We start from the raw sequence: 24,904 nt of genomic DNA, 5'->3' as shown, positions 1-24,904 counted from the left end.
GGTGGGTCGCCCTGAGGCAGCTAAATGAAAAGCTTTGCATTCCTACTGTACATTACATTAGAGGCCAAGGTGCATGTGAAGGAAGAGCACAGTAGTAAAGAAGTTCAGGCGCATAAATACAACTAAATGCTCTGGTGGACTTTCGTCATGCTTTTTTTGTTCTTCTTCAGCAAACAATTCTTCCCTCAAAACAATCCATTGCAACAGCATCGCCATAAACCTCCATCAACCAAAGCCTTTTTAAACAGTTTTTGTACTAAAATATTCTGTCATGATTTGTGGACATTAAGATCAAAAGAGAAGCATGACCTTCAGTTCAGACCCTGTAATTGGGTGAAAGGGTGGAGTCAGAGAAAAAAAATTTGCACGCCAAGGAGAAGGCCAGCGGCTGGAAGTTGGATGGGATTTCACTGGGATCTGCAGTGAAGTGGGCTGCCATTCAGCTGGGGTTTGACTGGGAAGGGCCATTTTGAATGGCTGCTATTGTATAAATTAACCTTAACTAATCTTCACGTTGTATTGAGATTAATCCATTTATGCAAGAAGAACAGAAATCCTGACCAAGATGATGAGTACTACTGACCTTTTCGATCCGGTTCTCTTTTGGCCTCTTTTTGCGTTTCTTTGGTCTCCCTGGATAAACTACCTTCCTCCTCCTGACCCTCATCATACTCCTCCAAGGGTCTGAAATCAAGCTCTGCTTCTTCTGGGATTGGTTCCTTCGACGCTTTCTGATAGCAAAAGAAAACATTTATAAAAGAAATCAACACCAGTGTCATCTGACCTATAGGTCACAGATAAAATGCTCTTTTCTAGAATGAAATGTTAGCATGCCAGCATATCACTGCTTGTCTTACCACAACATGTTTTACCTTTAGAGACAGAAAAGCTCCTGAAGAGTCAAACGTCCCTGCTTCTTCATCTGCGTCCTCCAGACACCACTCTGGTAAGCTGTCCCGCTCATCCTCCAGGCTGCCACTATCTGACCTTGGTCTCCTGTAGCCACGCTCCTCTTCTCTTGCATCGAATGGGAAGCGCCGACGTTGGTCTGGGTGTTCCCGCCACCCTGCTGACCGAGGCCCATCTGGGAAGCAAAAAACAAGTTTGAACGCGGAACGGATTTTTTTCCCTTAACTATCTGCATTTTATAGTGAAGTAAATAAACAAACCTTGGTTATGGCTACAGATATTTAGATATGACACCACCTCCCATTAAAGGACAGTGTAACTGGCTACAGGGTAATTTATCACTATGGTACTACTGGATGAACAAATCTAAAATATTAAACCATGTCAACCTCCAATATTTCCAGCAGGAACTCTGCAGCCAAAAAATTCAAGGGCTCAATGTCACAGGAAACCTCTGCAGCCATCTTCATCTGTGGTCACACGTAAGTACTGTTTAGGCAGCTAGCAAGAGTGAAAGGTAACTTGAACGAAGACTTCGCTCACAGAGCAGGTCTTTATACTCAATTCTGTTCTTTTTTTTCTCCAGTCCCATGTTTTTACTGTAGTTATTCATTCTACTTAGAAAATGTGGCCACTATTATACTTTTATGTGAACTGGACACCAAACCAACCTGTAATCACTTTATAATGGTTTGATTTATTTGAAACAAAAGCACAATAATGAAGTTGAAACTTTTAAGGCACTTTATATTTATTAGCAGTACCTAACAACAGACTTCACCTGTAAAGCTTTACTGTAGCTCAGATTTTTAAGAGATGGACAACTTTTTAAAATGTAGCAAGTTTTCTAAAGAGAAAATGGGTGAAACCTCAGAACTAGGACTGGGTGATACATCCTACAAACCAAATGTCAGAATCTTTCAAACCAAACCTCATTAACTTTTTTTTTTATCCCTTTTGTTTCATAAAAACAAATTAAAAATGACTAAACTTGCTTTAAAAAAAAGATGACTCTCCTTTTAATCATCCCTTTAGGGAGTTGACATAAATTTCAAGTGCAAGCAAATACCAGCTGTGTAACATAACTGTGATACAAGTTGGCAGACCCTCCTATTTCCCAACAATGAGAATAAAACAGAAAACATTTGGAGCACAAATAGCAAACTTTGAGCCTTCTATGCAGGGACGCCGCCAGGAAATTGGGGCCGCATCAAAGACATTGACATTCGGCCCAACAAAACTGCTGATTGAACTTATTTTCTTTTTATATTTGAAAAATATAGCGGGGTAAGTCTTGTCTTGCCCTTTTGGGCCCAGCCTCAGTCAAGGACCCTTAGAATTATCCTATTTTATCCCCCCAACACGGCACCCCTGCTTCTATCTGTCGCAATACGGACAGTAGAAGTATGTTACTACTGCCAGCTGGTGTTGCTCAGGTATGGGAGAGTCAGAAAACAGTGGACCTGGAGCCTTCTAACGAGTCAGTCACCGGTCTGGTCAATCAAAAATCTGAGCACCTGCTGGTATTTTGGTAGATCTTTAAGAAAGACTTCCTAGAATGATAAGTTGGTAGAATGTACCTATTATTTTGTTAATGACTATAAAAATTAGAGCACAGCTTACAGTCTATGACAATTGTGTACCCTTCTCCCAAAAGGTAAGCCCACAGTCATAAAACAGACATGACACAACCCACCAGTACATTTATCAAAGATGATTCATCTAAGATAAATGTTAAGGTGATGTTGTTACTGCAGAGCCCACCTGGGCGTAGGGGGCACCACTGCTCAGTGTCCTGATGAGAACCTGCCAGGCTCCAGCCCCCCTCATCATCCTCACCGTTCAGCTCGTCACGAGAAGTACGCCAGTTCTCACTCTCTGACCGCGTGAACTCGTGCTTCCTGGGCAGTCCTGTCCCGCCATCCTCATAGGTGGCTCCTCTGGCTGTAAAAAGGAGTGCAAGGCCCTAAATCAATTATACTGGTTAAAACTAGCATCTTAAGGTGAACATCAGAAATCACTGAGCAATGAAAAATGTAGTCCTGCTCATAAGTCCCACATTTCCAGTGAGTAACATCAGCGTTTGTGAAGCAGACTTACTGTGATTGATCTGAAAATGTCCAGGAGCAGCTTCTGACATGTTCAAAGAGAAAACAAACAAGGAGGTAAACTACTCCATTTGCCAAAACAGTCAGACATATATTGATCTTTTCAGCTAAATGTGAAACCAACCTGGGTCTTTTCGACCTGGCTTTTCAAATCTTCTATCTCCCCTGATTGAAAAAAAGTCATCACTAAAAAGGAGCAGACTAGTCAAAAACACGCATCGCACAGAACATTGTATGTGGTCAAAACAAGGCTTGGTTTTGCCACAAACACTTGACATCAGAAAATCTGCCTTCAATACCTTTCCTCCCAGCTTTGAGAGCGATGAATTTCTCTCCCCCCACGGCCAAAACCTTCAACGTCGTCAAAACTTCTTTGGTAAAACCCCCCGTCACCTCTTCCCCGCCCTAAAAGCAGAACCACAAATAATATGAGCCACGGGTTTTTAAACATAGATATGATTCAGAAAGTCAAAATGTTCCTTAAAAAAAGCATCACAGACTTAATTTCAAAACCCTGATCTTAGCTTTTAAATGGCTAAATGGTTTTGATCCTCTGTAGGGATGGCTATGGTTAAGGATTTTTCATTACTACTAATCCTTCTTGTTAATGTGTATTTTATTCAAAACCTGTATTGATATCATTTTTAAGAGCAACAAATAAGTAATGTCTTTTTATTTTTTTTACTAGTGGCTCTTTTTTATGGACAGTAGGTTGACAGAAAAGGGGGTATGAGAGAGGGGGAGAGACATGCAGGAATGGACCACAGGCCGGATTAGAAACCGGGTTGCCAGCGTCAAGGACTAAAGGCCAATTTATACTTCTGACGGTGCAAAACTGGTTCATGACCAGACCCAATCAACATTTGATGTGTGTGGTTTCAAAAGTCTAATCTGCCCTTTAGGCCTCCATACATGGGTCTTGTGTGCTAACCACTGCGCTACCAAAGCACACCCCACAAATAATGAGCACTGACTATTTTTTCAATTTGGAGGAAAAGTGAAAAATCAATTACAAGTACAAAATAAAATAAAACAAATAACTTTTCATATAAATAAAAGGCTAAAACCTTATATTATAGATAAAATGCTGTATAATTCTAGGAGAGAAAATTAAGAAAACTAACAAGACAAAATGTGATGAAAACCATTCTAAACAGGCTTAAAACAAACAGAAAAAAGAGGCAGAAACCTACAGTAAATGAGATAAGAGGCTGTGTGAGAATCAGTTACAGGGAGGGATATAAGTGCTGTTTCAGAGGAAAAGAAAACACCATGTTTACATTATATGTGCATCCCGCTTTGTAATTCAGAGCAAATCAGCAGAAGCTTTTCTCAGGCTGGACTCATTTTTAAAGTGGCCACCCAGTCCTGAGGCTGCTCTCTTCATTCATCTGATTGTACGCTATGATTCCTGCACGGCGATATGGGCTGACCTAGGGCTGCAACAACGAATCGATAAAATCGATAAAAATCGACTTTTAAAAGCGTTGGCAACGAATTTCATCATCGATTAGTTGTGTCGCGCGATTATTGCGTCATCCGCCGCGCCGTCATCACTGCCTCTTGACTGAAAGAGGAAGAAAAAAAAAATATGGCAGAGCGAGTCAGCGCCGCAGGTGCAGTGTTGCCAACTCAGCGACTTTTCAGACCCCTCCAGCGACTATTTTTAAAAAAGGCGACTAGCGACAAATCTGGCGACTTTTTTCGGTGTCACTGGCGGCTTTTGGAGACTCTTAGTGAAAGCATGTATCATTCCTACTCTGCCGTGGGGCGCCTCCCCCACCCCAACCGCGTTTTCCCGCAGGAGTCCCTCTCAGCGCTGCAGTCAGAGCCTCAGCGTCCAGACTGCAAATGAAGCGCGCATGCACCGGGATTGACGGCGCAAATTGATCACAATAATTAAAATAGCCTGCGCTTTGTAAAGCGAAAAAAGTGATAACATGCAACTTTTTTCAAAAGAAATGAACATGGCACGGAACCACCATGTTTGTTTGGTTTTAAAGTGGGGAAACGTAACGTTAGTTTCTCATGTAGCTCATCTGATGCTTTCCTTACCGTGTTAGTAGGTTACAGACAGTGATAAGGTTGGCTACTTATTTTACTTTTAATTTCATTTGAATTAGCTTAAGCAGCGTTTACATTTACTTTATAAATAAATTAACTTGCAAATTATGAGGGCAAGGCTTTTAAAGTTTAAATCTTCTGGCAAAGATAAAGTAAAGAAGATCCTGCAATTTATGGAAGTAAAGCAGAATAAAATCCAGCAAGATCAGTAATATGTCAATTAATTATCTGCCACATTCCCATGTAAATATCTGTCTTTGGAGGATGTGTTTTTTAGCACCCCTAGTTCTCTCATTTTTATTCCAAATACAATTTATAATTTGAATCACAGGGCTATTTTTATCTCTATGGTTCAGTATTTTCTCAAGTAGCAACTTTAACTGCTATACTTTCCTGTCTTAAAAGGCAGAACTCTTCTAGTCTAAAAAAAAAACTAATTTGTTGAAATGGGGGGGCCTATTGTTTGAACCCCTTAGGGGCTTTTTTTGCGCTGATGCGCTGATGAATCAAAGTAGCCTATATTTTGTGGATGTTCAGCTACATTTCTCATGTAAGTTTGCGTAGTTTTAACACAAACATTTATTTTTCATATTGGACCAGTACAGTTAATGAGCAACCTGTACTTGTGTGCTTGTTTGTTCTGTCTAAAATGTTTATTTTGGAATAAAGAGGTTAATATAAAAAATATTTTTTGTCCGATTCATCGATTAATCGAAAAAATAATCGTCCGATTCATCTATTTTTAAAATAATCGTTAGTTGCAGCCCTAGGCTGACCTCCACCTGTCAGTGCACTCACTGCTTCCCGAAGGCAGTAAACTCAGAATGATCTGTGCTTTCATTTGGTACCAAAATCCCAAACACAAAAATGTTGCTAGAATTGTGGCGAGTCGCTACAGCTGGACAATATGGCTTAGAAATCAAATGTCCAATTTTTTTATTGTTTTTTTTTCTGATTTAAGTTTCATAACAAAAATAACAAATTACATATATTGCTTTCAAAGAAGAGCTTTGATTTCAATCATCCCTTCTGGGAGGAGACCTTAATTTAAAGGGAAACGAAACTCAAGCTGTGAAATGTGGTGTAAAATAATCATGTTCCACAAAAAAACAATAGAAATTTAAATAACTAAATTTGCAGCTGATGGTTTTAAGCTGAAAGCTATAATTAAGAGATGTTCAAGAAGAAAAATCTATGAACTGATGTCACTCAAAGCTGTGGAAGGACAAGAGCAGCATGGGTGAAAATAAAATCCAGCTTTTCTAAGGAAGGAAATTGTCACAAATAAAAAATGTTATCAATTGAATTCATCGATTAATCCCCCATTCTTACAAATCTCTTTTGAAAAACACAAACAGATTTTGAGAAGTTTTGTATGGCCTCTAAATAAACACATTGCTACATTTGAACTTAGTCAATGTATAAATACCCAAAATGTAAGTTATTACAAAGGCATACAATTATTACCTTTAATTATACAGATTAACCATCAGGATTTAACATATTACAACATTCACTAGTTAATGAATTAGGAGGACAATATACCTTGTTCAAAGTGTGGTACGGCAGCAGAAAGTTTTACTGTTAAAGAACTTAAATTAAACCTTTCAATTTATAACAATATTCATGCACTTGTCCCAACCATTATGTTAGTTGTTTGCATATGAATAAATGATGTCAAAAACACAGGTGTCTGTAATAAGAACACCACAGGACATTTGGTAAAAGCTCTAGTCTTTAATGTAATTATCATCAGCCTCGTTTCTGAACGTCGGGATCATGGCCTAAAATTAAGGATTATTCCTTTTCCAGCTGGAGAGGTTTAGCCTGTCAACTGTGGCAAACATCTCTGTTCAAAGGGAGGTTCAGTCCTTAGAATGAGTCTAAAACAGCTGAGCTTTAGCTATGCAGGCTAAGCATGGCAAATAGAGAGTGATACTGTTACACCCCATGTCTTTAAGAGTGCAACAAATGCTGGGCTCTTAAAAGGCATCTTAACAATCTGCAGTTTTTTTTTCCCCTCTTACGCCCCACACCACTAGGACAACAAACAAAAAATTAAGCTTGAGGTGACTTATTTCCCTCGATCTTCCCTTCGATATTCTTACCTCTACCTCTAGATGTACTTCGGCCTCTTGGTGCTCCTACTATGGGCCCGCCCCCTCGTCCTGTCAGACGGAGTACAGCTGCACTGTTTACAGACATGGAAAAATTTCTCTGCAGATACAAGGGGGTGGGGGGCAAGGGGGACAACAGTGAATACTTAAGCTTCATCCTCCACTCATACAAATGTCTGTAGATGAACTAAAAAATAAACAAGTCAACCAGAGATGCCACCAGCATGTTTTACTAATCAATCAATACAGTTTTAAACTAATGGATAAACCTTGTTTCTCAAAAAGGAGCCAAAATATCTAAGCAATAAAGACGTTCATTTAATATAAACCTCACAAAAATGTAAACAAAGCTTTGCACTCAATAATATATTCTGTCTCATCATAAATTTATCTTTAATACAAGGAGCTATGTGCAAATTTACTAGCAGAAGACAAAGTTTGCATTTAGTATATCAAATGATAAGGAGACTGAGTTGCAAATAAATAATTTTGGTCGTACTCCAAAATAAAAACAATCTTTTAATAAAACCCTTCATTTATATTGTAATAAAGGAGACTATGCATTTAACTCACAAAGTCTGTAGATTAAAAAGATCCACATCATCAACAAATCAAACATGCATCTTTACTGAAACTCAAACAGGAAACAGAAATTTTGAGGAAAGAGCTGAAACTTTCCTTTACCTTTATTAGATGTCTATATTCATATACTACTTGTTTTTACTTATATTAATACCGTCCGATTGTTATAGCTTAGATCATCAGCCATCATAACATTCCACATCAGTAGTCACATCCTCCATATCCGCTCCATTCCAGACCGCCTGCGCAAAGCAAAGCCTACAGCCTCCGCTGTTCCTTCCATCTTGCTCCACTCCGATTTCCTTGGAGCTCGAGGAACATGTGTGATATTATTTAATTCATAGGAGCAAACATGCAGTAATGAACAATTAATTTGGCATAATTAAAACTTGGCATCAATCACACACGTTACTGTCCAAACATTTTCTTTTTGTTGTGGGTCTTTTTAAAAGGGATAATTTGGATCAAACAAATATGGTTCTCTACTTCCAAACTCAGCACCTCTTCATTCATGCCTGGGATAAGAAGTTTCTTTTGAATTGTGAGATGCGCTATTGGAAGTTATTATGAATGGATTTGATGAAACTTTGAAGCCTCTCAGTAAAAAATATATGTTTTCATCAAGATGAGGAATCTGCTTCCTGGTAAGCTGAAGTACCAAGAGTTTGCATCCAATTAATTTAATTAAACGGTCTTAGTTTTTGGGAATATATAAGAATTATGCTCTAGTTTGTCGTTACCATATTTTAATTTCACAAACTGAATCTTCTCGTGTTCTTTTTCCTGTTTGGTGCGATTGCAATTGCGGATCTTGACCTGGGAGGCTTTGAAGGGACTGGAGCGGAGCAAAAAATAGCTTGGCTCCATATTTTGACGGCAAAGGACAGAGAAGATGTACGTGATTTGCGAAGGAACAGCGGTGGACGTGGAACAGTGCTCATTTGTTAACATGACTGCTCAAGTGAGCGGGGTGGAGTGTAGTGGTGACCGGGGATGTGGTATCTGGGGGGTCACTCCAGTAGGCCTAAGTTAAATTATTTCTTCAAATTTTTCCCACCTGCTCTTCCTCCGTGAAAGACACGAGTGCCAGAGGTGGCAAGGGTTCTTCTTGCAATATGGGTAGAAACTCCTTATCATGTAGGTCTATAGGGATCTGGATAAGAGGAATACAGATATTACTGTATTATAGCTCTGAAGCATTTTATAGGTAGGATATAGAGCCTCTCTTAACATCTTAGCATTAAAAAGGCTTTAATCAGATGACAAAAGATGCAGTCACTGTGGAACTACCCACCTTGTTGTCCTTTACATAAAGTGCTAACATTTCTTCTCTCCCGTAACGATAGTCTGCAAGTTTATACTTTGGCAACGCAGGCGAGAGTGGGGGAGAAGTAAAAGCATTGCTGCTCCCTCCAACACCGCCGCCACCACCTCCAGAGAGGGCGCGGAGCCTTGGGAAGAAAGAAAATCGGGTTAGGCAAAACGGTCAGGAGAGCACAACCTGCCTGATAGAGCAGCAGGCAGGTCTGATCATTTACAGAAAGTGCTGCAACAAAAAAATTGAGCGCTGTTAAATTTAATCATGAATGTCAATTTGATTACCATTCAGGTCCAAAGTTAAGTGTCTGGGTTTCGGCCATTTTTCCTCAAAGTTCTAGAAATATGCAAAGAGAAAGAGCAAATTAGAATTCACTTTTTATTAACAAAGAAAAAGAATCAGATGTATGCTTCTGTGTAAAATTTTTCTAAATAAAAAAAAAAAAAAAAAAGTCATTTAATGTATGTTATGAAGTATTTACGGAAGCACCGAAAAATCTGAAGTATAGAGACTCTAGAACATGCCTTTAGCTGACAGAGCAACCCATTTAGAGCAGTAATTATGCAACAAATATAAAAATATATATGAATATTTAGCATTTAAGATAAAAAAAACAAAAAACTTTTTCATCTGTCAATGTGCTCCATCCAGAACTCCTCAAGCAGAAAAGATTTATTTTGACCTGGTTTAATTTTTTTTTAGTTTGTTTTTAAGGAACCTTTTGCTATCTGATTATTTATCAATTCATCGTAAAAATAAACAGATTAATCGATTAGCAAAATAATTGTTATTTGCAGCTTTACCTCTATATCACCTAAGATTGGGCAACCGTTACTAACATTTTAATAATGCAACTGTAATTAAATGTTTTAAAATAAACCAGATACATAACCTGTTTAAGGAGCACATCAACAGTTTAAAATTTCAATCTGCTATTTCAGTAAACCTTCCTGGATGCAGTGCCAGCATTTCACCTGTAAATGATAACAGAGGTGCTCTTATCATAAGCAAATAAAGTTTCACGCCACGAGATAAAAAACATAAACTGACAATCATCTTTATAGTCGAGGGCAGACAGCAAATCACAGCAGAGAAGGAGTCCTCAAATAGCAGGCACACAGAGTGGGCTTGGAACACCACCGCCCATAGGAAACCCTGGAGAAGCCACGTGTAAAACTCCCCACTTACAAATAATTTTAAAAAACCAAAACAAAATCCGTTAGAAAAGGGAAGTCACGAACGCCTTTAGCTCATTTTCCCATGTTTACACAAATCAAATAATCTGACATAAAGCTTGAAACTGTTTACTTCCAAACAACTCAAAACGATGAGAAACAACTTTTAAGAACGTTGTGATTAGAAACTTAGAAAGTGGGGGTCGACATTCTACAATTTGTGTTTAATAACTGTTGGTTAGGATATAAACTTCAACTCCTAAGTGAAAGTTATGTGCTGTTAGCCATTGCGACCAACTATCTGTGTAACATCAGACTGCATTTAACCATAAAGGGAAACGCTCGGTTTAACCCTGGAAGTTACTCTAAAAGGTTAAACCGAAATAACCTCACTTGCCAACACTGTGTTAGCAGAAGTAGCGATTTAAGTTTTATATTGCAACTTTTCAACACTTAACTTTATTCGACCTCGATCACGTTATGTATTCAAAATAAGTGCTGACTATAAGATCTTATTTAAATTATCTCGGCAGTCAGGTGAAGTTAAATAAATCTTTAGCTGCATGCTGTTACCTCAGTGTATTTTTCCTAGCCACTAACACGAGAGCCAGTTGTGCTAGCAGGTTAGCTTTCGGTACCAAATACACGTCATGTAAATGTAATAACATTTTGACAGCTATTTGAATTCTATCGGCATTTGTTTCTTAAACTTGAAATGACAACAGCTGTACTAGAATATACTCTATACATTTAACCTAGAGCTAGCATGCTAACTGGTTAGCTGATAGCTCCACGCGGCCTTCGCGAGCAACGGCGTTTCTTCGCCAAAGTGCACCGGGTTTAGCGCGACTTGACGCGGACGCCAACACACCGGAGCTCGGTGCTGCAAGGCCAAGTCAACATGGCACGTTAAACAGCAACCCCAACCAACTCTCTGCCATGAGAACATGAGCCTTTAACGCGGGATTTAAATCATGTGAATTAAGGGTTCTGGCTGGTGTGTAACACTTTGGCCGTCTTACCTCTGCTAGCTATGACAGCTCAGGGTTTGTATCCGTGTTGTTGAGTGGCTCTCTCTCTTCGTTTTCCACAAGATGGCTGAGTGTGGGTCACATGACCAGACACAGAAGCCCGTATGCAGTGGACAGATTTGCTGAGTAGTGCAAATTATTATTCCCTTAACGACATCATGTTCAAATAATATTAACAAAGTACAATGTAAAAAAAATAAACAGATTGCTTTTCAATCTCTAAATAATCCGCCTTTTTTTAAGAGGTTTTAGAGGAATTATTCCATCTGTCCAATATTCTACAATGAAAAATATATCTACTTATCAGTCGTTTTTTTTCTTCAGGAAGAGCAGAGGATAAAGTAAAGGAGAACAAGTTACAAAAATAGCTATATTGATATAATTATACCAATTAGTGAAAAATAAATAAAATATTTTATTAAACAAAAGTTTAAGGAAAGATAGCAAAAGCAGTGGGAAGAGGATAGAACTGGAAGGTGGCTTTACAGTATTCAAAGAAAAGATGGTACAATGAGGAGAACAGGAAGAAATAGAAAAGAGGAAACCATTATATCCAGATTACGTTTTGATCATACCAGGTTAAAAATAACTTTATTTAAAAAGGGGAAAACATCCAACAGGAAACTGTGATTTTTGTTCTCAAGAAGAGACAGTTAAACGTGTTTTGTTAGTCTGTTCTAAATATTCTGTTGAGAGAAGGGAATTGGTTAGTCCATTGCAAGAAAATAAATTCTAATTAATTAAACGAGATATTTTGGAACAAACTTTCTACTTCTAAATGTTATTTTTAATTTAATGAATCACCTTTAAAAAACGAAACTGATAGAAAGAACATAAGAGTTATTAACTTAATTATTATTATTTTATTTTATTATTTTTTGTTTTGTTTTCTGGGAGAATTCATATATAGAATCCTGATCCACGCTCTATTCCAGTAGATGGCGGTAATGCACATCAATAAGTTGCTTGCCAACCACCATAAAAAAAGAAAAGGAAGAAGAAGCAAAGGAGAGAAAAGTTTGTGTAAAGTGAAAATCATCAATAATAACCTCACACAAATAGGATTCTACCAAACTAAAATTCTTATATTTTTAAATATTATTTCAGACATTTTCAAACATTTTCAGGAGGGCACTTTTATTGTCCAGAGGAGAAAAGGGTCGGTGCTCTAGCCATAGATATCCATAATAAAGGCTTTATTATGGATATCTATGGCTCTAGCACCACCTAGTGTCTATCTGCGCACGGGCGTGGTCATGGGCGGGTCTAGATGGGGGCCAACAGGGGCCCCTGCGGGAGTGTTGACCCCTGTTATGGCCACTGTACTGAAAACACAAACCTCAAATACTTAAATGTACATCAGTTTTTCTTCAAATAAGTTTATATCAGCTTGATTTCAGCAGATAGGTTTTAAGAAACATTTTATAGATCAGTTTTTGTAGTTTAATACTAAATCAGTTTCTTAAGCTTGGTTTACTTTTGACTTGTCTGAGAGGTCCGCAAAGCCTAATGAAATCATTTTGGGCTTCCAAAACTACCTAAGCAGACACAGCTGCGTGGAATAACATGACAAGTGAGCAACAGCTCCTACTGACCAGCGTTCGGGAATGTAAACATCTAGAGATCCTGTGATTAAGTAAATACCAACACCGACAAAAGATTGTAGAAGAACTCCTGGAAAGAAATTACTGCAGCTTTTGGACAGCACGAGGAGTCTTTGAAAATGGTCGTGTTTTCTACTTCCTCATGTAATGCGGTGTTGTCAGCTTGCACTGAACACGGCCCCCCAGGAGCCAGAATGGGGGGAAATGGGCCTTTTATGATGATATGGTCTGACAGAGGAGACCGTAACTAATTTGTCCACAAGAACAATTTTGTATTTTACCTTTACAAATTCCTTCAGGAATTATTTAAAAATTACAGAAATGACCAGTTTATGGTTTAATTAATAAACCAAAGAATGTGCTGTTATTGTTTTTTTTTCTGTGTGTATATGTGTGTTATAGTTTTGGTCTTTGTCCCCATGGAAAATCACTGGACCCACCCTGGCCCCCCTGGTAAATTCCATGTAGAACTACCAGGTGTTTGAGTTATAACTTTTTTAGTACTGCAGTGCAGTACCTCTAATGAAAGCTAAAGCTGATTGCCTCCTGGAAATACTTTCAAATAAATGAACATGTTACCACTCTAGATAGCTTAGTCACTAAAGTGCTGTTTTGTTTGAAGTGGCGCTCACCTTACTGGTTATACTAGCTAAGGCATTGCAGCTGGTGCCAAACAGGTGTTAACAGGCCCGGGTTGAGAAAGCGGCAGAAAGGTCGGATCTCATTACAGTCCCACTTGGCGTAAAAACAGCACAGATTTTAGTAAACGATTCACAGTTTCAAGCAGCAAAGTGAAACCCCAAACACAAGCTAACATCAATAATTACCAAACTTTTCAGAGCTACATACGGTATGCAAATATAATGAACATTTTACAAGTAGGTCCCTCCAACGCTGTTTACAAAAAAGGTGGGATTGTCTGTATCAGACATCTGGCTCGTTGGTCTAGGGGTATGATTCTCGCTTAGGGTGCGAGAGGTCCCGGGTTCAAATCCCGGACGAGCCCTATTTTTTTTTTCCAATTCCTGTGTCCTCTGCTATTAGGGTCCAAACGAAGCCTGTAGAAAAAAAAAAATACATATATATTGATATATTTTTTCTTTTATGCGCTATCTCCTTTTTGCTATTTCTATTTATCTGTGTCTTCCTTTAGATTGGATCTACTTTTTTAAAACCGTAAATAGTGTTGTCATAATTCAAAATTTGTGTCAATGATACACTTCCTAACGGTCATGTCGCTTGAGTATTACAAAATGGTAAAACTGTCAAAAGATATTGACCCCGACGTGATTTGAACACGCAACCTTCTGATCTGGAGTCAGACGCGCTACCGTTGCGCCACGAGGTCTCAGATACCTCAGTGGTCAACTTAAAAAGGATAAATAGTGCGCACTATGGTTCGCGGTGTGTTTTTTGCTCAGATAAGGTAAGAGTGATAAGTAGAAGTGGTGGACGTCACGACAAGATCTCCGGTTTAATCCTTGTACCTATCTTTTGATCTCATTTAGTTATGGATCCCGCCCATGCTGGTGTTCAGCATCCACAATGATTAGATTTACCACGTCTAATTTAAGTTTCCTTTCACTTCAACTTATTTGACTACCGCTAGGGCTGTTTTGTAAGACCTAACTGGACGCACTGGAGCATCAAAGCTGCTCCTGAAGATTAAGCGTCCGTAATGTGTACAACTATCAAAAATGAAGCAGCAGAAGCCCTTTTTCTGTCTCCAGTGCTTACGGTCTGAACGTAGCACAATGCACGATATTAGTTGTAATACAATATGCGTGTACTTCATATCTGGTGTTAGATGTGTTCTATATTTCCGAGGTGGAGGTATGTGTCGCGTTGGTGGTATAGTGGTTAGCATAGCTGCCTTCCAAGCAGTTGACCCGGGTTCGATTCCCGGCCAACGCAATCCTTTTTTATTTTAAATCAGATATATGTTTGATTCTTGGTAAGTATCATTAACTGCTTGAGATTGGTATTCAAATTATTTTTACTTATTGATATTGCATTTATTTTATATATATATTATACATTATATTATAAAGCTTAGTTATTTCAAAACATAATATTTTGTGTGGTGTTTTTAGCCTTTTTTATCTAGTATCTTCTCTTTTATTTAGTTATCAATGCATATAAATTCCAATTCAAATGAACCCCAAATCTGTAAAATGTCTAGTCTATACAGTCCAAGCTAGGACTGTATAAACATAATTATCTCTTGGGCCCTGAACATTCACTTGTTCACTGTAAGGTGAGTCCATGTAAGAAACAGACAAAAAATGCATAAATAAACACAAACAGAAAAGGAACATTTGGGGTTTCACAAACTATAAGGACTGTTAAAAATGACTAAGGCTGTATATTACATGCAGCCATCAAGATTTCCTATTCCAGTGATATATGATGAATGAAGACACATTGTCTACCTTGAGAAAAAGGTTTGTCACCACAATAGCCAAAGAACTGGTTAAATAAAGGCTACAAAAAATGAATGAAGACAGTCACAAGTAAAACTTGAGGAGGAAATGTATCACTGTTTCCCCACAGAGTGCTGTAAATTAATTTGTTACCCTGCTCAACAGCGTTAATCCTGCTTACCCTCCTCTTCCCTGTGTTGCCATGGTTTTGCTATTTCTATAGCAACTGCATGCCTTTGTGGATGGCCTCGGGCCCCCACCATAGACTCTCCAAACCTTTCATTACACATTCCCTTCAAGCTCACAAGCAACTCGTAGAAGTCACACGTCTGACTCTTTAATTACGGCCTTTTCTTTTTGCCTCTCGCCCTGTCTCTCTGTGTTTATCCACAAATGGAGCCTGTGATACCAGATGCTCAGACTGGCAGAGGTCTCTGATCAGATTTGAGGCAAAGTTCCCTGTCATACGATTCAGGGCTCCGAGCATTCTCATTTTCAGTAGAAACCAGAGCTCCACTTTAAAGATTCATGAGATCCCTTAACAACCGGAGAACATAGTCTAAACCAGGGAAAGTGATTGTGCATCAGAGAGAGCAATAGAAAAGAAAGGGAGAAGCTGTTGGTGGAACCCAGGATCTGAGCTGAGGTAGATTTCAGTGTATCAGTGCTGGGAGACAGTGTGTGGGTGAGTGTGGCAGGTGGGGGATCTCCACCTGCTGAATGAACCCTGTTAGCATCGGGGAGTACCATGGGCTACGGGTGGGCTCGGCCCTGCTCGGTATTGTTGCCGGCTGCATCATTATCGGGGTGTCCAGGGAATGTGATGCTGATGCTGTAGGAGGAATCTTCCTGGGAGCTGGAGGCCTCGGTGAGAGCATGTAACCCTGAACGAGAATGATGATGATGATTTGATCATTTCCCTTCCAGATTAGCATTTGCAGATAATGAGAAGAGATACACAAAGTTTCCAATCATCTTTTTAATGGTCTAATGTAAATATGAATCATTAAATCCCTTGCTTTAAAAGAAAAAAATATTTTTTTATCAAAGAAAGCATTGCAGCTTATACCTTTCAAATCTTTGTTTTCTAAGAATTTTCTTTGACAAATAAAAATCTAAAAAGTGTAGTGTACTTCTATAATTATAAGCTCGTATGAAGTAAGATAGTTTTTTAAACAAACGTATGTGTAGGTGTCTGAATTTTTAAATATAAGTCAATAAACGTAAGTATTATTGTCAGCTGCACATGCATTTCAGAAAAGATATAGCACTCCATCAATAGCTCTTCTTCTTCTTGTTTAATGCTAATTGGTGAACAACCTCAGGGGGTTTTAGATTTGTCCTTGTAAATCTCAGCTGTACTTGTAGTTTTGCAAAGTTGTAACTTTGTAACTTGTATCAATCTCTATTTAAACTCTTCCACAGCGTTATACCTGTGTTAGTCTTCTTGATACTTTTGCTCACTGATGTTTTCCTAAAAAAACGGAGTCTTTTAACAGCTGTGTTTATTATGAGATGAAATATGTATATCTATAGATATATATATATATATATATATATATATATATATATATATATATATATATATATATATATATATATATATATATATATATATATATATATATATATATATATATATATATATATATATATTTGTATATAGCTGTTTTTTTTAGATTATATTGACACATATATGACAAAGTAATATTCAAGTCATTTAATTAATTTCGGCAAAGATCAAATGCCCCAAATTATTTGATGTTTAATGTTACCCATTTTCATGCTATATATAATTTAGAGCCTGTAACCAGAACCAGCTGATAGTAGGAGGAGATGCTGTAATAAAAGCGAGTCCTGACTGGTTTCCTGGAGAGAAAAGAGCAAAGGGCAGCGTTGGTGATCTGTGGAAGTCAACATAAGCATCTATATACATAGTTAATGAGAAATTCATTCTCACCAAGGAGCAGATCAGCTTTCAATAATTAATTTGTCTTGCTAACATGCACCTACTTGCATTAGGGTAGCAAAACTGATACTTTCACTATTTTGTGCGGCTGAGCAGCAGACGTCCTAATAATGTTTTTGGGGCTTGTGTGGCTCAACGCCGCCTCCGACACACAGGCTGACTAATGAGTTTGAACAGAGTGTTCTCGGCAGATTGTTTTCACTCCTTCTGCAGTTTCATGACATTTTAAGCACAGACATGCATCACAGCCACCCTCAGGATCTGCCAGGCTATGATGCCAGGTCTTCAAACTAATAAGGTTTTGTTATGTACTGAATAGGAGGACAGTGCTGCAGAACAAGCATAAAACCTGTGTTTAAAATTTTACTTTGTATTTGATCTGAACTAAAACAAGCTTTTGCATCAGGATCATACCAGAAATCATTATTTTACCCTTGGGAGCTTAGACTATATCGTTGAAAATTCCTGATCATCTCTGTCAAAATCAGAGAATAGATCATATTGTCTTCAATTTTTCATAGTTACTTCTATTTTCCAGGCATCAAAACCATTAAGAAAACTTCTTAAAATAAATTAGTTACTTAGAAGAGGCACATTTTAAAGCAATGTCACACTATTCACCTAAACATTGCCCGTTTCTGCTTTGCAGGCATGCTCATTTCAATCTATCCCTTCATAAAAGCTTGGCTGAATATCAACAACATCCTGCCATCTTTTGGTACGTTTTATTTTTTTAAAATCTTTTAATGAAAATAATTGACTGCTTTTACTTTTCAGTATTGTTTGTTGTTTTCTTTTGTCCTCTTAGGAAACTTCAGAGTTCACCCTGCTGCAGCTAATGCTGATCAACCAGCTGAGACACTGAGACGAGAAGGTAAGTGGAAACAAGATCCTGGAGAAGAGGCTGATGAAAAGCTGGCATCCTTAAATTTACTCAATGAATACAATACTTTAATATTAGCCACAACGGAAACACACTGATAACATTAAAAAATAAAACGGCAATAAAGGATAAAACCGTAAAATTAAGTGCACAATAATAAATTGAGAAACTTACTATAAAACACAATAAAATATTGCAAAAATATACAAAAACAATACAGGTATCAATTAAAGATATAGTGGAGGATGTTCCCATTTTTTTAAAAAGACACAACCTCTCCACTTTAACAAAGAAATGCACATGCACACCCTGTACACGCTCCCAAGAGGGAATGCCTATTATATGAGTGCAAGAGCGTGCACGAGCCCATTTCTCCTCATGCACGCTGTTTAAAAGTTGCTGTTTGCATCACTCATACAAGCTTATTTTCCAAAAAAGGATTTGCAATTTTTCCACTATGTCAGACTCATCACTGGTGTGTGAAAATGGGGACGAGCACGTAGGACGGCCTTTTGTAAATATATCACCAGACTGATTTACAATTAGGAGGACCAATTACTTTGATGATCCACCCGGAAAAAGAACATCCTCCACTATACCTCTAAGTAAAATAAAATTTCACTTATCTTGAAGGCTAGTGGATAAAATTAAGTATTTCTTAAAAACATTTAAAATGGGAAGTGAAGCCTGATTAATGTACAGAGGTAGAGCGTTCCATAACCCAGGGAGACCAACAGAGAAGGCGATGTCCCTTCTAAGCATCCGCTTTGAGCTGGGAACGATAAGGAGGAAATGGTCAGCGGACCTAAGTGAACATTTGGAGATGTTGGGCTGGAGAGGTTCTGCCATGTAGGACGGGTCCACCTTGTTTAAGACTTTAAAGTGACGCTAAGGGATCCTGTGCTGCTTAGATGGGATAAAGTCTAAGGACTAAGCTGTAGTTGTGGACGTTAGTTTTTAAGTTAGGGGCATAGTTGGTGACTTCGTACTTGCCAACAAACTTCACCCCTCTCTGCTGTATCTACTTTGCGCGTTTTTGTCATGACTGCTTATTGCTGCCGATGACCCGTTGTCAGACTGTTTTGGGCGGTCTTTAGAGCCCAATTTATAAGTGGCGAAATTAAAAACACTCTGAGCAGCTTCAGGTTCTTCAGCTTACCACAGCTCTAGTCATTACAATAGATGGCTCAAAAACGTAAGGATTGGGATTTAGACAGCCAAGTGTCCTTTCACCTATGTTTTCCTTCATACCTAGGTTCTTAACCGTTTTAAGGTATATACATATATATATATATATTAAAAATATATTTACCATGAGGGTAAATATATGTGTATATATATACCCATCTATATAAATACCCATGTTAATACGCTGTGCAATAACCCTTTATAATAAACAGTCTAAATAGGAGACTTCAGCTGTCATATATATATAAATATGAACACATTGTATATACTCCCTTCCACCTTTTCCTCCTTTTGGTACCTTCTTCTTTTTGACTATTGAGCCTATGTAAAAAGTTAATTTCTTCACTGTGAGACCAATAAAGTCAATCAATCAACCAATCAATATTATTAATGTACTCAACAGCTATCTAAAGCATCAACCAACCCTGTGATGTCACTGATTGGAGCACAGCAACTTGGCAGCACCCCCGCCAAAATATTCTTAAACCATGCTTCGTTTTTCTTTTACGTTTATATTTTTCACATTTGTAATATAATTATCTACAATACTACAATCTCGTGAACTCAGCTAGTTTGGTTGACTGTTTCATTTCCATGTTAAAAACAAACACAAGGACTTTAATGTGAACTCTGAAATAAACTGGAAGTGAAAGCGGACGAGGCAGGACGGAAGCAATATGCACTGTTGTACGTCTTTCTGTTAAAAGAAATGCATTTTGCAGCCTCTGCAGATGAGAAAGCAATGAAACGTAATATATTGGAAAACTAATAAGCAACTATTTTGATTCGTATTCAAATTTATGAGACTGCAGTCATAAACCTTAATGGGTTTTAACGGGATGTTATGCAAAAGTCAAAGATTAAAGTTAAATGAGAATTTGTGGCAAGATTACAAATAACACTCTCCACCTACACTCATCATCCAATCTGATTTCCCCTGTGCTAGACAATGATACTCTGATGTGGGTACATTTCCCAGAAAACATAGACAGTATCATCATATTTGGTTTTTATTTCCAAAATCCCTGATTTTCAGGGTTCCTGTATCTCATGTGTAAGATTATCCAGTAAGCTAGTCATTACTCTGTAATATATTGTCGGACAGGACAACTAATGGTAGCTGAAGGTTAAAGCTGCACAGATCTGAGAACAACGTGCAGTACTAGAGTTGATGGCTGCAACCTTAAAGGGTGGAATATATGTTGGGTGGCATGAGATAAATGCTGTGTTTCTCTTTTCCCTTTCATCATAATCCATGGAGCAATGCAGTTGTAACAATGTGTAACAGTAAACTCATTGCAGTGGTGTGTTGCTGCTCTCCTGTGGTCTTGACAGGCACTCAGAGTCAGCTCCAACTGGAACGCTCCAAGAGCAGGATGGGGACCTTCATGGAGGGAGGACCAGTGGCTGAGCCCAATCCAGATGAGGGGTATGGACTAAAAATACAAATATATAATAAATACATAACAGGCTTTTTTGTAGTCTCCTTAGTCTTATTCCAATTGCAACCAAATTAATCTATTTTCAAAAAAAAATCTGCACACAATACCTGATTATTTAAATGGACCTTATTTTGTTTTATATCTGGAATTGTATTTGAATTAACACTACAAAATCACATTTATTTGAGTATTCACAGGTGTAGCAGTTGTTAATCCACCTTTGGCAGCATTTCCAGCTTTTCTTTTTTAATGCAAGTGCAGGACGTCTGTCTTCAGGTATTTTGGCCCATTGTTTGCAGTTCATCTTAAGCTATATCATGTTGGATAGGGCATCAGTGCACAGACATTCTCGGATCAAACTGCAATCTAGACTCTAACATCGGGACATTAACATAGTAGCTCTAAAGCCACTCATGTCAGAGCTTGTCTGTCCCTTTTGGGTCATTTCGTATTCTGAATTTAAGAGCACTATGGAACATGTTTTTATCCAGGATGTCTCTTTACATTGCTACAGAGGAGTCTTCTCCTCTATTCTGACTAGTCTGGCAGTTCCTGATGCTGAAAAACATCCACATATCATGTTGCTCTCACCACCATGCTTTACTAGGAATGGCATTGGCCTGGTGATGAGCAGAGCCTTTTTTCCTCCAAACATTTCACCTGAAATTCAGATGAAAGCGTTCCGTCTTTGTTTCATCGAGCCAGAAAATTTTATTTTTTAATGAGAGTCCTTCTGGTGTCTTTTGCAAACTTCCTACAGACTCTCTTTTATGCAGCCACTCTGTCATACAGGCCTGATTGGTGCATTGCTGCAAGTATGCTGGAGCTCTGACAAGGGTCTTTCTTCCCCCATCACGCACGTTCAGGTGGCTGACCGGCTCTCGGAAAAATCCTGGTTCCAAACGTCTTCTTCAAATGAATCATGAAGCCACTGTGCTCTTTAAGACCTCTAAAACTGCAGAATTGGTTCTCTATCCCCACCCCATATCTGAGCCTTAAAACAATCCTCTTTCTGAGGTCTCCAGACAATTCCTTTGACTTTACGCTCTGTTTGTATTCTGACACGCATTGTTAACCTACAGACCTTATATGGACTGGTGTGTGCCTTTCCTAATCATGTCCAACAACGTGAATTTACCACAGGTGGATTCCATTTAAGCTGCATGTATCCAGCTTGCTAAATAGCAAGGTGGATACATGGAAACAGACCCCTCATCTCAGTTTTGAGCTTCACGGTAAAGGCTGTAAATACCTGCTTTAATGGCTTGTTGGTTTTCTATTTGTAAGAAATGTGCAACAATCTTAGAAAAAAACTTTTTACTTTTTAACACACTTTTATGATCAGGTATAGTGTGTACATTTTTTTTGAAAGAAAATAATTTACTACCATTTTGAATAAGACAGTAAAAAACAAAGTGTGGGAAAAAAAACACTACGACACATCAAACCTCAGAAACCTGTTTATTTTAATATGTTTATTTTAATACATATGATAAATATATTGCTAATATGATCTTTAAGAGTTACTTCAGAAAGTAGCTAGCATAGAAGACTAAATAGATGACCTTAACAGTATATTTGATTTATTTACATAACATTGATTAATCTGTGTTGCATTGTCAATTGTTAACATATAAGCAATGATGCTTATCTAATCTAGTCTTTTAGAAAGTTCATGTTTCTTAGTTGGATGAAAAAGTTGGACTAAATATATTATAAAAAAAACAGATGGAATTTCGTAATAAGTTAGTCTAAATATAATTTACACATCTGTAAATGCCAGCAAGTCCAGACTAACCGAGTAAAGATCCGTTTTCTTTCAGATTTTCTCTTTACATGTCTGTTTTCTGTCTTTCTATCTTTTTCAGTTCTGTCACACACTGACACCCACCACATAACCCTCACTGCCACCGTGACTCATGCATTGGTCTGTTGCAGGACGTCTTCAGACATGCCAGATGTCTTATCCAGATGGAAAATGAAACAGTCGCCCACTGATCAAGACCCTCCATGATCTGATCATGTGAAAAAAGTGGACCAATAGAGACTTCAACTCTCTCCTGTGTTTTCTGTTCATGTGTTTGAGCTGAGCTGCAGGTTACAATTTGCTCCTTAATGTGTATGCTACCCATGTTCTAATAAACCTAAAGATATGAAATCAATATTTCTAAATTTGCTCATTTCAGATTCCCAAAGCCAGGTTGAAGGAGTTTAAACTAAACTGAAGGTTGTTTCCACATGTTGTGAACAGCTACAGGTCTTACACTCACACCGTGACCTGCTCCCCATCGTGTTACATAATGCACATTTTCAGGACGTGAAGAACTGCTTCATGGAAGGAAGGCTGCAGCCTGACAATAAAACATAACCTGCTGTGAGGGTAAATAATGCTAAGTTGTGTTATTAAGCCTTTAACAATCAGGAGCCTGAGCTTTCAGCAGTGTCTCATTGACCACCTGCAGCTTCACTGCTAGGCGTCAGGAACCACAAAGGCTCACCACTCAATACCTTTGCGTCACTGAATGCAGCCATGAAATAGGATGTGAAAAATACTAGACTGCTGACCCTTTAGAATGGATTTTAGTCATCTTAATTTACGGCGTTCAATTGTTTTCCTGATAATCTTCTGTATTCTTTAAATATTTTTTCTTTTCTCCTAATCCTAAATTTGTTGAGAAACTCGTGTGAAATTTACAGGATAAACTTTTATCTCATACTTCACTGTATCAGCCATGGCAATAATGCTATCTTATACTATAAGCACAATCTTTTTAAAGAAGATCACCAGAAAGATGTAAATTATTTTACAAGACTTAAATAATGTATGTTAGGCAAACATAATATAAAGATGAGCTGTCAAGAAAGAGCAGCAACAGCCTTCATCCTCATTCAGCTCACTTCACGCAGGGTTTTTACGGCAGGTCATATTACAATTTATTAATTGGACACTTTAATATCAAACCAGTATTAAAAATATTACCAAAGTAGTTCAGGATTTTAAAATAAGATTCTTGCAACCAAGTCTTGAAATTGTTCGATCCATATTAATTTTTCCCAGAGGCTGAAGCTAATCATTAGAGTTTTAGAGACTCATGCTGAAGTAGACTTCTAGTGTGTAAAAAGCTCTTAGTCTTAACTTCCAGGCCCAACTAATATTAAAATATCTACAAAGAAGACATAAAAGCAGTAATTAAGCATTCTTCGTATTACCTTTTAACTAAACCTCACTTCATATTATGTTCTTTACCTTAAATAATATAATTCTTAATCCAAGATGGTAAGCAGTTACATTTGTAAAAGGATTTACATGAAGAAGTTGTTTTACTTTTTGGACTAATCTCTTTTCCTTGAGCAACAAATCTATGAAGTATTGCTACTCTTACTTGAGTAGAATTTCTGGCTATTCTTTCCACTGCAAGCAGCTTATGCTATTTGGAGATCAGATAAACATTCAGTAAGGAGTACAAATTGTTGGTTGAAGTTCTTTACCCTGATCCAGCATCCATTCATGACCTACTGTATGGATTAGTCTAAGGTTACCGGTATTTAAAATGGATTTGGAAATCTTTTTTGCCCAAATTGTAATTTTTTATATCATTTTATTAGTAAGTATTCTTTTTTCTAGTATTTAAAATACACAATCTGCATTTTTATCTTTTCAAATAATGGTCACAATTACTCATTACCTCAGATTTTGGTCGTATTTGAGTAGTTTCTTGCAGGGCTCCTTTTTACTTTTACTATATATAGTAATTATATATATATATATATATATATATATATATATATATATATATATATATATATATATATATATATATATATATATATATATATATATATATATATATATATATATATATATATATATATATATATATATATATATATATATAGTACTCCACCCACCTCTGTTCTTAATGTACATTCTCACTTAACATATTGAAAGTCTATGGACTGAAGAGGAATTTTCTGAAAAGCTTGGAAAAGTGTATTTTCTAACATCCTTTTGTGAGTAAGGTGGATATGCATCCAAGTAAACATTAGTATTTTAGCTTTCCAAAAGGACTCTTCCTTTACACAGTCATTTC

At 37.6% G+C, this 24,904-nt stretch overlaps 2 protein-coding genes and 3 non-coding genes across 8 annotated transcripts in view; 3 read left to right on the top strand and 2 right to left on the bottom strand.

The window, feature by feature from the left end:
* Nucleotides 1–11,423, bottom strand: part of gigyf2 (GRB10 interacting GYF protein 2) — a 30,922-nt gene extending 19,499 nt beyond the window's left edge. The window contains exons 1-11 of one of the 3 annotated variants that reach the window (XM_038289274.1): nt 11,296–11,423; nt 9,383–9,434; nt 9,075–9,231; nt 8,838–8,933; nt 7,190–7,298; nt 3,317–3,422; nt 3,142–3,203; nt 3,010–3,042; nt 2,674–2,853; nt 873–1,084; nt 584–731 (exon numbers count right to left, since the gene is read on the bottom strand). In XM_038289274.1, coding sequence (XP_038145202.1) covers nt 584–731; nt 873–1,084; nt 2,674–2,853; nt 3,010–3,042; nt 3,142–3,203; nt 3,317–3,422; nt 7,190–7,298; nt 8,838–8,933; nt 9,075–9,231; nt 9,383–9,420 — 1,141 coding nt within the window. In that variant the 5' untranslated portion in view covers nt 9,421–9,434; nt 11,296–11,423. The remainder of the gene's footprint in view (nt 1–583; nt 732–872; nt 1,085–2,673; nt 2,854–3,009; nt 3,043–3,141; nt 3,204–3,316; nt 3,423–7,189; nt 7,299–8,837; nt 8,934–9,074; nt 9,232–9,382; nt 9,435–11,295) is intronic. The other 2 variants (XM_038289276.1, XM_038289275.1) reach the window with 2 other exon arrangements.
* Nucleotides 11,424–13,842: 2,419 nt separating this feature from the next.
* trnap-agg lies at nt 13,843–13,914 on the top strand. Its single transcript has one exon. It is a non-coding gene; the product is annotated as a tRNA-Pro (tRNA).
* A 270-nt stretch (nt 13,915–14,184) lies between these two features.
* trnaw-cca lies at nt 14,185–14,256 on the bottom strand. The gene has a single exon. It is a non-coding gene; the product is annotated as a tRNA-Trp (tRNA).
* A 494-nt stretch (nt 14,257–14,750) lies between these two features.
* trnag-ucc lies at nt 14,751–14,822 on the top strand. The gene has a single exon. It is a non-coding gene; the product is annotated as a tRNA-Gly (tRNA).
* An 887-nt stretch (nt 14,823–15,709) lies between these two features.
* On the top strand, nt 15,710–22,975 carry kncn (kinocilin). Of its 2 annotated transcripts, none has more exons than XM_038289341.1 (5): nt 15,710–16,199; nt 17,950–18,018; nt 18,109–18,174; nt 20,707–20,800; nt 22,752–22,975. In XM_038289341.1, exons 1-5 carry the CDS (start codon nt 16,052–16,054, stop codon nt 22,825–22,827), a joined length of 453 nt encoding a protein of 150 aa, XP_038145269.1. In that variant the 5' UTR covers nt 15,710–16,051; the 3' UTR covers nt 22,828–22,975. The 2 variants fall into 2 exon arrangements, with proteins under 2 accessions (XP_038145269.1, XP_038145270.1); XM_038289342.1 differs by having other exon boundaries at nt 15,716–16,199; nt 22,682–22,895.
* Nucleotides 22,976–24,904: the final 1,929 nt, after the last annotated feature.

The sequence above is a fragment of the Cyprinodon tularosa genome, unplaced genomic scaffold (genome assembly GCF_016077235.1).
Source record: "Cyprinodon tularosa strain WSP-4 unplaced genomic scaffold, ASM1607723v1 ctg267, whole genome shotgun sequence".
NCBI lineage: Eukaryota > Metazoa > Chordata > Actinopteri > Cyprinodontiformes > Cyprinodontidae > Cyprinodon > Cyprinodon tularosa.
This window is presented reverse-complemented; position numbering and strand designations above follow the sequence as displayed.